This window comes from Sitophilus oryzae, unplaced genomic scaffold (genome assembly GCF_002938485.1).
Source record: "Sitophilus oryzae breed Bouriz unplaced genomic scaffold, Soryzae_2.0 scaffold_179_pilon_pilon, whole genome shotgun sequence".
NCBI lineage: Eukaryota > Metazoa > Arthropoda > Insecta > Coleoptera > Curculionidae > Sitophilus > Sitophilus oryzae.
The window spans coordinates 7,441,852-7,454,691 of record NW_022146501.1 but is presented as its reverse complement, the minus strand read 5'-3'; the positions used below and the strand labels follow the sequence as shown (position 1 = coordinate 7,454,691).

General features: G+C 31.0%; 1 protein-coding gene across 1 annotated transcript in view; it reads left to right on the top strand.

Annotated features, from left to right (window-relative positions):
• LOC115882858 (myogenesis-regulating glycosidase) overlaps positions 1 to 12,840 on the top strand; it is a 56,424-nt gene that overhangs the window by 24,327 nt on the left and 19,257 nt on the right. Inside the window, exons 3-4 of the mRNA XM_030901106.1 lie at positions 10,485 to 10,635; positions 11,601 to 11,799. Coding sequence (XP_030756966.1) covers positions 10,485 to 10,635; positions 11,601 to 11,799 — 350 coding nt within the window. The remainder of the gene's footprint in view (positions 1 to 10,484; positions 10,636 to 11,600; positions 11,800 to 12,840) is intronic.

Genomic DNA, 12,840 nt, shown 5'->3' with positions numbered 1-12,840 from the left:
CCAAATGTCAGGTCTGTGACAAAACACAACACAACACTACGCAGTACAGTACAGCCGGCCGGCCCGTCTGCTACTGACCCGCCGGCAAGCTAAGCCTATCCTCTTACATCACAATTTTATGATCGCAAATATTTACATCGCTTGCCAATGAATCATACTATTTTCTCTAATCGACTTTCAAATAGAGTGTTTTGGCATTACTAGATAAATAAATATATTTTTGATTAGAATAGTGAATAATAAAACCATTATTATAACGAACTTATTTTCCAAGTTTTACAACATATTTCTGGAAATATTTCGTAAAACATTTCGCAAAACATTTCTGGAAATACTTTCAGAAGTAAACTGAAATATAAGCCTTCCCACGTTTCCTGAAAGAGATCGAGACGCGCCGTGAGTGGTTGTTTGTTTTTTATTGTTAATCTGGGGTTAACAAACAACCAATCACGGTTATATATTAATCTTGTGGCAACATAAAACAAGATGTAATTAACGAAATATCGTAACAACAGCAATTTTAGAAACGTTTAGGTTTACTTATTTCACTGGCATTTATGAAAAAAGAGTCCTTTGCCTGGGGTACAGATACCGCCACGTTTTTGGAACTAGCTCAAAACGAAACAAAATTGAACGAGGCAACAGGAATCAACAAAAAATCCCCCCCCCCCGAGTTGTTTTCAGGCGCACGAGTTCTCCGCATAGTGTAGACGCTATTTTAGGAAGTATAATTTCCTAGTTACAATTCAAAAATCAATTAATAACAGATTGATCATGAATAAACCAACGTTTTGTGTTTTACTTTACCACAATTACAAAGACAGCTGTTTCTCTGATTCTTCTACATCTTGCCAGTTCCATACACGTCTGCGTTCCACTGTATTCCCTATATAAGTCTTTCACTCAACGCTGATATGTACCACCTAAATAAAATAAATTAATATCTGCCAAAGGCCCGTAAGGCCGTTTATTTTATTAGTTTAACTGACCCCGCACAGCATCAGTCTGATACGGATAAGAGATTTGATACACAGAATCGGCGAAGTCGTTGAACGACACAACGATACGTTCTATCTAATTTTTAATTTCCTGTTAAGTAGGTGCCCCGTTTGAGAAAATCGCATGGGAACGCATTAAAGGTGAGTCAGTTGACCACAAATCGCTAAATGCTATTCGTTTCTGTGAGTTTTCTTGTTTGAGAATATACTAAGGTAGGGTTTTTTAACTTTAATAGTTAATAGCGAAAATTTAAATTTATATACAAAAAAATGTACCTACCAGTCATTTTTGGATTCCATTGACCAAGTTTGTATTTTCATTTATCATTTTTCTTTTAACTCTATGATTTTTCTGATATTAAAGAAGGGGCGTCATGTTTGTATCTTCCTGTATGTAAGTAGAGGCTAATGGACGTCTGATTCTTGTTTGGATAACATCTGAAAGAATTTTCGAAATTACGACTACTACTAAAAAATATCAAAAACAAATCGTATGATTTATAAAAAAAAAATACTTATTATCTTATAAATTTTGTTGATTTATGATGTAAAGTATAGCGTGTTCCGTGGTCAAAAATCCGGCGGCAGAATTATTACTATATTACTATTTATTAGAATTATTACTATATTACGATACAGGGTGGTCCGAACTGTATTCCGGAAACTTCGGCAGCATATTCTGCAGATAAAAATAAGTAAAAAAGTTCGTATAAATATATGTCTTAAAATGCTTAGTTTCGGAGATATAGGGTGTAAAAGTTTAATTTTTGTTTCGATTTTTTCCAAATAATTTCTGAAGTAACGTCAATATTTGGATGAAAATTGGTGTCTGGAAGTTTTTTGACATGAGAAATTTGATTTTGATGTCAATATGACTCCTACTTGTAGAGTGCGCCACCTACATATTTCTTAACTGGTTTGAAGAGTAATAACTTTTCGTCCGTACCTGTATAAAACTACTGAGTACAAAAATATAAGTTTGCGACATATTTTACGTAAAAAAGATCTCTTTGTAAAAATCGCTACGAGTAATGGTTCTCGAGATATATGGAATCGAAATTATCAATACCTGTCATCATTGACATAAATTAAACATGTTGACTAGTTATTAGACTGAAATCATAAATTTGAAATGTTTTTGTGTCAAAAGTTGAACAGAAACTATTTGATCATCATTTCTTCACAGAAAACTTATGTTTAATTTAAAAAAAAAACTAAAATTTCCCAAATTTATTATTTCAGTTAAATAACTATCTACTCAACGCGTGTTTATTTTTTGTCAATAAACATGTATTGACTATTTCCGTTCTAAATATCTTGAGAACGGTTGCTCGTAATGATTTTTACCAAGAGACATTTTTTACGTAAAAAGTCACGGAAATATATATTTTTTGACTCAGCAGTTTTATAAATATACGGACGAAAAGTTCTTACTCTTCAAAACAGTTAAAACACATAGGTGGCGCCCCCTATAAACAGGAGTCATATTGACATTAAAATCAAATTTATCATATCAAAAAACTCCCAGACACCAATTTTCATCCAAATATTGATGTTACTTCAGAACTTATTTGGAAAAAATCGAAATAAAAATGAAACTTCTACACCCTGTATCTCCAAACCTAAGCATTTAAGGGCATACATTTATACGAACTTTTTTGCTTATTTTTATCGGCAAAATATGCTGCCGAAGTTTCCGGAATAGAATACGGACCACCCTGTATATGATCTGGGATTATTACTCTCATCATATTTTTTCAAAACCTAATTTTTACGTATATTTATGTATAAAAGAATACACTTTTAATAGGGTGACAAATCAAAAATTTGGGTTGTAAATAGGGGTTGCCAAGGTTCAAAGTCGTTCCTACTACTTTATACGGGTCCGGCAATAGTGCGTCGAGCATCTGTAGCTCCTATATAAAAAAAAATAGGAATTTTTTTATAAGTGCCAACCTAAAGTATATATTAGGATGTGTTCAGGAAAATATTTTAACTTCTACAGGGTGTTTCAAAAAAGTGTGAGTGGATCGGGATGATTTTTTTAAAATCGAACACCCTGTATATATTATTACATGTTTGTCTTCCTTTATCTGATTATCTTTATCTTCTGATCACTTTACATAATCCTATGATATTATTAAATATGTGGTTTAAAATAATAAAAATAAAAATATTAATAAATAAATAAAGATGTATTTTTTAAAAAGATATTAAAAATACAAGAAATGTTCTGAAATATAATATTAATATACTAAATATTTACTATAGTTGGTCAGTATTTACTTTGCTATAAATATCGTAATCTTAAACCACATAGAGTGTTCAAAATTCTATGCCACACTTTCTAACATATAAAATCATTTTCTCGTTTTTTTTTAAATAGAACACCCTGTATATTATTCCTTTATTAGATGGATAATTAAAAGGTGAATATTTTTTATATTTACAGTATGCATTTCAAGTGTTTTAAATAGTTGTTCACTTATTGCTTTAGGTAACACCTAAAAAAGTTATCCTGTATATTACATTCAAGTAGATGAAGGAAGTACTATTACTATTATTATAAATAAATTATTTGCTCTTTGAGCTGTTTTATTCTTGGAATCCAAGAACTAATCTTTGCTATTAACAAAGGTTAGCAAAACAATTGTCTACCCTCTACTAGCATCTGAATACAAAAATAATAGTTTGTGCTAGACATTTAATAAGTGGATATAATTTAGGTTCACTTGAGTGGATGAATTATTTCTATATCAAAATAAATTTATTAAGTAAATTATATCATATGGATTATTATCAATATCTCTAGAAGACAATCAAATACCGTATAATCCAAAAAAACGTCATCCAGCGAGTTGACTTAAAAATGACGATCGATGACAATTAAATTAAAAAAATTTTTACTTAAATTTCAGAACCGCTAAATTTTTTCAGGTTTTTTGTTTCTCTAAATTTAACCTACTATCTATGTTGCCATATCATCAAGATACTACGTCTTTTAACTTTAAAATTAAAAGAGTCCCAATTTTTTTTCAAAGAATACAACATTTTCAAAATTTTTTTTGGGGAAACATCATAAACTTTCATACCACCGAAATATACCACCACTAAAATATGTGCACTTACTTAAGACTCACCCTGTACCCTGTATATGTGAAAGAGGTATAAAACCTAAAAAAATAAATAAAACATAAATAAATATAAAAATAAAAAAACAAATAATAAAAAAAATAAATGAAACAAGTTTAGATTGGAAAGTCCTCATAAGGACAATGTAAATACTATTTGGTGCTATTTTTGCAACGATCGCGACCCAAAGCTTTTGATAATTTCGGAGCTGATTGGCTTTTTGCGGAATTATGTCGCCAAATATATTACTTATTCAAATTTATTATTATTTTCTTTTAATTTTATAAATAAAACACAGTGTATTGCATATATAAGAAACTTTATTTTATATAATGACATGTATGAAATACCTATGGAACATGGTTTTTGCAGTTCACAGTTCACACCATAAAATAATTAACTAGAAAGAAGTGTCAACTCTGTGTTAAATCGTGGAAACACGATACGCCACCGAAAGCCTTCGTTGTCGTCTGGAGAACTAATTTTCCAATTGACAGGTTGACATGATAAGGACATGATGGCTTAATTTTCATTTCCGTTTCCGGTTATTCAATGGCGGGTCTTTAAACACGTTTCGATATTTTTTTTCAATGCGGGCGGTTTAAATTTTGAAAGATTTTATACTTTTTGAAGATTTTGACAAGAGAAAATTCTTTCTGTTCTTGTTTACGGTTGTTCTTAGCAACCGCTATAGCAACGCCAGATCTCACAACGTATGCGACCCAAAACAATTATACGTTTTAAGGTACACGCATACTGACCCCCAGAGCCGCACGCGTCGCTTCGACGAAGAAAAATATTACTACTACCGCGTACCAGTGTTGCCAGAACTACGGATTAATCCGTAGACTGACGGATTTCGGATATATTCTACGGACGTACGGATTTTTTTCCAATAATACGGATTTTCTGTTATTGAACAATTTAACATAATATTATATAATTAAAAAAGAACAGCGTCACAGTTGCCTTGGAAATAAAGATAGCTGTTATTTCATATGTAAAATAATATGGTAAATGTGCATTTCCAAGCCCACTAAACGAGTTTTATCATACAAAATATGCAGTAGGTACCCATACCCATAAAAGAATATTTGCAAATTAGAAATTGTATCTATTACCATCGATTAATGGACAATACTAATCATACAAAGACTTAATAACGGATATTTTTGCCCATCGGATCATATTTTTATAATAATAAAAAATTGTAGGTTTTGCAATACTTGTTTGTCTCATCTATTCTTGTACATGTACAAGAATAAATGAGATACTACGTAGCTAATACCCTTGCATATATCTAATACGTAGATATATTGAAGAGTAGTAATTGGTAGTAATATTTTGTTATTTTTAAAATGTTTATATTTGATATTTATTTTATGTTTAACACGAATTACTTAATGATCAATAAAATACAGGGTGAGTCTTAATAAGTACAAATATTTTCAGGGGTGGTAGATCTCGATTCTCGATAACATATTTTCTCTTTGCCGTTTTTCAAATAAGTCCAAAATAACCGAGTTATTCAAGTTTGAGAATTTGAAAAAAAATATATATTTGAAAAAAAATTTGAGAGCTTTTTTTATTAATTTCTGTATTTGCACCCCTTTTAAGTGTACAATTTTTATCACATTTTTTGCGAAACACCTCGTAGCCCTGTTTCTGGGGTCGAAATATACCAGCCCTGAAGATATTTGCCCTTATTTAAAACTCACCCTGTATAAATACGGATTTTTTTATACATTTACGGATATTTCGACCAACGAAATACGGATATTACATATTTTCATCTGGCAACACTGCCGCGTACTAATTACTTACTACCGCGGATCGGAGCCGCGAGGAATCGATCGGAACGGAAGGGAGTCGCTGGGATTGCTTGCCGAGCGATTTTTTTCCGTGGTTCCACAGCCCCCTCCGGTTTTCAATAGAATGTTTACAAAATACGCACGATGCACAAGAAAGGTTAGCGCAAGTTATTTATATTAACGTTATATTATCACGCAGTTCTGTGTTTGTGGATACTATGAATGAAGAACAATTGATTAATTTTATTCGTGGTTATCCACATCTTTATTTAATCCAATAATCATCTAAAAATACACACAATGTCACAAATTCTTCGTCTGAAGTATCCATCGCAAAAGAACAACACACACTAAAACTTAAACCAAGCCAGTCTAGTCGTAAATTACTCAAATATGTACAAATAACGGGCATTGGCCGCGCGTTACATTTATTGTGTTAACGAACATCCCGCGATCCATAGAAATCCCGCGAACATTCGTTTCGTCGTTAATCATGTCTCTATCGTCCAAGAAGAACTACGCAATTTTAGTGATCAGTAGTGCAACTCTTTAAACACTCCATTAATAAAAAATATTCAAAGAAAACACAAAAAAGGTAATTTAATCAAAGAAAATACACATAGTCACTGATGCGCGCGGTGTCTTCACCGGCCGTCCCAATCGAACAACGAACATATTATATAGAAAGCGGAGCGTCGAAAAACCGACTGGAGATGGTTCGCCGCCAGCCGTTTGCGCGTAGAGCGCGCGCAACTTGAAAGCACGTACCAATAGAGGCGAATGCCAATTACTTTCAATGAAGGTGCGCACACTAACCAGAGCCGCACGAATCGCATCGACGAAAATGCGGCCAGCATTGTTGGGCCAGAATGATTTTCGATAAATGCGGCTAGTGCTGCTGACGTCACACGCAATTCCTTCCACTAGGTAGCCGAAGAGGAGATTAGAAATTCAATATGCTAAGAAAGTTCGCAAATTTTTCAAGGCTCATATTGAAAAATTTTTAGTTCATCCTCAATTAAATATGGAAATAATGTGGATTTCTGCAAATATTGTGAACTTATAACTTTCTATTCTTTCTCGTGATTTCTTCTTCTATTAGCAAGGAGCTTATAATTATTTCTTGTTCGTTGTCATTCATTGTCGAGAAATATGAAAAAACACGGTTATCACCGCAAACAGGACTCTGGAAGCGACTGATGAGAAATTCGATTGGCAAATACGGGTGGAGTTGGGGCAAAAAGAAACAAAATAGCGAACAATGCGGCGCGTTCGGTACGGCTCAGTGTGCGCGACAAGAAAAAAAAGTGCGATTCGTGAGGCGAGTACGGCTCTGGTCAATGTGCGCGTACCTCTAGCGGGAAGCCGGGCATTCCAATCTAAATTTATTTCCTTTATCTATGTATAAAACGTTTAAGCAATGACAAATGAATGAGTATCTATTTTTTTGTAAAAATCCCCAAATATGCGAATCTTTAATTATATAAAATTAAAAGTAAATGTTAGTTTAATCCACTGGTATCATTAAAGTTATTCATTTTATGGTACTTTTAACAGATATTTATGACATTGCGCCTTATCATGCTTTACCTGTCAAAAAGAATGACAAAATAGAGAAGATAACGGAATAAAAAGTACCAGCACAAGTAAACACGACACTTTAGTTGTAATTATTATATTGTTTAAATAAGTATACATGCAGTGTATACAGTGTAAATCATAAAATTTTGAAAAGAAAGTTAAACAGTGAAAAATGTTATTTACGTTTATTGGGTATTTGACTTGATTAATTTATTTTTGAATGTATCATTTATTATAGGTATTTATTAGTATAAGGTATAATATTTTTAAATTACAGGTAATAATTTAAGTCAATAGTAAAAATAATTACTCTCATTTAATCATACAGTATATATATATTTTAAATTACATACTTTTTAAAATCAAAAATTAATAGGAGAATGAAAATTTTAGTATACAGAGTGTCCCATTTTGGTTACAATTAAGTTATTTATTTATTTAATCAAAGCTACTTTTTTGTGAAACCGAGGATACTGCAAAACAAACTTGTCTTATTCTCTGTTTTGGTAATACAGGGTGATTTTGAAAATGTTTCAATTTCAAGCAATCGTCTTATCTCAGTTATCTGACAATTAAAAGATAAAGTAAAAACGGATTATTACACAACTTTTTACACGGAATCCAGTGGCGTAGTTACTTTATTTCTTAATACATATATTCTCGTTTTTCAGATACTGACCAAAATTTAGTTTTTTTTTTAAATGGGATAACACGTGTATATGTCAAGAAATTAATTTGTTTTTTACAAGCTTTTCAAAAAGATGTATGGGTTTATTCTAATAAACAAGAGCAAAAATCATAATTCTTATGTACCGGGTGCGTCTCAAAACTGGCTCACCCCTACATCTTTTTTATTTTTTAACATAAAAAACGAAATTTTGTATGTTAGTATATGGCATAAATTAGGATTGATTCACGTATTCAATTGTTTTTTTATCACTTCCTGTTTCACCGGGAATGACTACAACTTTTGATTTTTAAATGGCACCCTCGGTATTTTTTTAGTTTATTCGATAGAAAATGACACTCTGAATAGAATGACCATATATCAACTTTTGACGGTTTCTCATATGATTTATTTGAAATTGTAACATGCGGTTCATAACGATAATTTGACTCGAAATACGAAGTGTGTGGTACCAAATTATTCGTAAAAAATGTTTTTTCTAAATATGCAAATGAACCACCCTCGTTTCATTTAAAAAAAAATAAGATATGATTAAAAATACGATTTGGGTTATTTGACCCACGGGGAACCGGTCAGGACAAGACCCGAAAAACATTAGACTATCAAATTTACTTTCCAAAGCTCCTTGATTACAAATTAGTGTTTATAACACAGCCATGGCACTCTAGGCTGCGATTTAAAATACGATTTTTTTAAGCGAAAATGTCAAAAGATGACATATGATATGTCATTCTGTTCAGAGTGTCATTTTCTTTCGAATAAAGTAAAAAAAATATCAAGGGTGCCATTTACAAATCAAAAGTTTGTAGTCATTTCCGGTGAAACAGGAAGTAACAGAAAACAATTGAATACGTTAATCAATCCTAATTTATGTCATATATACAGGGTGTTTCAAAACAAATGCGAAAAACTTCAGGGGGTGATTCCTTGTTCAAAATAAAGGGTAGTTTGCTTCATAAACGTTGGGTCAAAAGTCAACCATTAGGGAGACATCGCGGTACAAAGATGGCGGAAAAATAATGTTTTTATTTTGTATCTTGAAAACGAAAACTTGAAACTTTATCTTAAAACTAATGAAATTTTATGGAAGCATTACTGTTATGAAAACACACTTTCTGGTAATGTTTTCACTTTTTTAAAAATGAGTGGAAGGGGTTGAAATAAACTACCCCTATCATTCTTGTTAACGAAATTTAAAGAAAAATCTTATAAAACACATGCAAAAAAAATAATTTAGAGAGTTTAGTTTTTTTAGAAACTTTTTTATCTCTTGTATTTTTTTGATAAAACTCACCGATTTGAAATTAAAAAATAAAAAGTAAAGCATTACATGTCAGGACAAAAAACATTTTCTGATAAAGAATCTAGTGGGCTGCTGTAATTTTTTTAGGAAAAAAATCTAGTCGGCCGCTGTTACTTTTTAGGATGTTCCTAATATTATTTTATTTGACATTACTCTACTGCAATATGTTATTATCTAGATGATTATTATTATCGTTATTATCACTAGATTCTTAATTTAAAAATGTTTTTGTCCTGACATGTAATGCTTTACATTTTATTTTTTAATTTCAAATCGGTGAGTTTTATCAAAAAAACACAAGAGATAAAAAAGCTTCTAAACAAACTAAACTATCCAAATTAATTTTTTTGCATGCGTTTGATAAGATTTTTCTTTAAATTTCGTTAACAAGAATGATAGGGGCAGTTTATTTCAACCTCTTCCACTCATTTTAAAAAAATGAAAAAATTACCAGAAAGTGTGTTTTCATAACAGTAATGCTTCCATAAAATTTCATTAGTCTATCTCTTTTCGTTTTCAAGATAAAAAATAAAAACATTATTTTTCCGCCATCTTTGTACCGCGATATCTCCCTAATGGTTGACTTTTGACCCAACGTTTATGAAGCAAACTACCCTTTATTTAGAACAAGGAATCACCCCCTGAAGTTTTTCGCATTTGTTTTGAAACACCCTGTATACTAACGTACCAAATTTTTATTTATCTAAAAAAATAAAAAGTTATAGGGATGAGCCACTTTTGAGACGCACCCGGTATATACTACCAATTAAAATGTATGTGTAACTTAATCCTTATTAAAAATAAAGAGGAATATTCTGCCATATAATGGCCATTTTCTACTGTGTAATTATGGAGAATATTTATCTCAATTGTGGAAAGGGAGAGTTGTTTTAGAAGAAATACCTTTAATAGAATTTTTGATTTTTTTTTCCAAATTGTATAGTAAAATAATACATTCATTTTTATTACAGTGGGTCCAGGAATGTGCGAAGAAAATCAATAACAGTAAGCCCCAGGATGCTGAGTCCACCCGATCCCAATGATTTCCCAGGAAATCATTCACCAGCCAATTCTATCACTTCCGTCAATTCATTAGCCAGTCTACTTAGAGAAAAAATACAGGTAAATAAATAACTTGTATTTACAGACAATATACAAAAAATGCATACAACCGGCGGCATGATATTTCTAATTGTGAATGCCGGTGGCAAATTGAGTTAATTTGTTGTTGACGACGGAATGCACTTAACCCGGTAAATAAATGCCGTCTAACAGCGGCATACTATGTTATAAAATTCCATCAAAATCAACTAATTTCTACAAACACCCTGTATAATTTATGAGAATCAGATGCACAATTTAATCTTCAAGTTTGATACAATTGAATTGTGCATCTGATTGTCCTAAAATATACAGGATGTTCCATTTAAATTAAAGAAGTTATTGCCGTTTAAAGCTATAAATTTTTTAAAATAAATTTTTAGACACTCTGTATGAGGTAGTATTATTGCAACACAATAACTGATCAATTAATAAACTTCAGTAAATATTTAGTATTAAAAACTTTGATATCCTTGGAGAAATGAAGCCTTAAAATCTTTACTGCAATTTCACAAAATTGAAAATATTTCAAAAACGGTAAGGTTTAAGTGTGATAAACGTTAATCAAATTTAGCTTTATTTTAATCGTAGAAACTAAAAATGAAATAATATACAGGGTGTTCCATTTAAAAGAATACAACTTTGATATTTTTTATATACAATTATTTTAGATACAATTTATTTGGGACACTCTGTAAGCTGTCTGACTAGTCCTTCAACGAAACCAAAGCTTACAATTTGTAAAAATTTAATCGTTTAGCTACAATTTAAAAATATTTTTACAAGATACAGAGTGTCCCAAATAAATTGTATCTAAAATAATTTAAGCTTTGGTTTCGTTGAAGGACTATTCTTCAACGAAACCAAAGCTTACAATTTGTAAAAATTTAATCGTTTAGCTACAATACTCCGTGTCGTATGTGGTGAACAACCCTGTATACATAATTAGTTTTGCAAGGTTTTCAAAATGAAATCTTTTTTTTCAGAATCTACCTCAGACAATACGAAAAAAGAAGTCCAACGACTACAAAATCAAAGTGTTCGTAGTGTTCCTGTTCGTTGTGATAATAGTGTTAATATCCTGTGCGTACACGTTGTACAACCAAAAAATCCTGGCCAAAGCCTACTTCGAACGGATCAAATTAAATAAAAACAATAGGATAATGATGATATACAATAACGACGGTAAGTAGTGAAGTAGTTTGCATACCACCCATTATAATTTATTTTAAAATGTATTACCCTATTATTTATATGAATATACGGGGTATTCTAGCTTTTTGTAACAGCGCTCAAAAGAATTATAGCTTTTTTCCATAGCATCTGTTAAAATTGCCTTATATCTATCAAAAATAATAGATAAAATAGTACTTTAACAGCAAGGGTAGATTAAATGATACTTTAACAGCGAGGATAGGTTAAAAAAATTATTTCTTCTCGCACGTTTTTTAATTGCTTCCATTTTGAAAATTTTTGTATTCCTTTTCATAAGTTATTCGAGATTTAAATGGAAGTAGTTTGGATATGGCGTTTGTAGCCTCAGCCTGAATATTTGTTGGTAATTTACTTTTTTCGTTTTTTTCAATCAGCAATCGACACGAAAGAGAATTAAAAATATTGACTCAAAACTGACAACTAAAGAGACAGCTTTATTTATTTGTCAAATTACATAGAAACCAACGCCAACCCAGCACAATATTTTTTCTACTCGTAATAAATTCCTTGAAATAATAATTTCTGAATATTTTTTAAAATGTAACTCGTTATGGAAAAAAAATTGTTTTATACACGACGATAAAATTGCATTATCGTCTCCCGGAAGTAAATAATTAATCTTTTAGGTGAACGATAAACCATTTTATCGTCTTGTATAAAAAATAACTATAAATTCAACCCATAATGGTAAAAATTTTAAAAAATATCTAAAATTCCAAATTCAATTAAATTAACTGTAGTCATTTTAATGTGTTAACAAACAGAGTAGCAATTTCAACAATATTATTCAGGGTTGTTCACCACATACAACACGGAGTATTGTAGCTAAACAATTGGATTTTTACAGATTGTATGTTTTGGGTTCGTTGAAGGGTTATTAGAACTACAATTTAAAAATATTTTTACAAGATACAGTGTCCCAAATGAATAAAAAATATCATAGTTGTATTTTTTTGAATGGAACACCTTGTATATTATTACATTTTTAGTTTCTACGATAAGGTAAAAAGG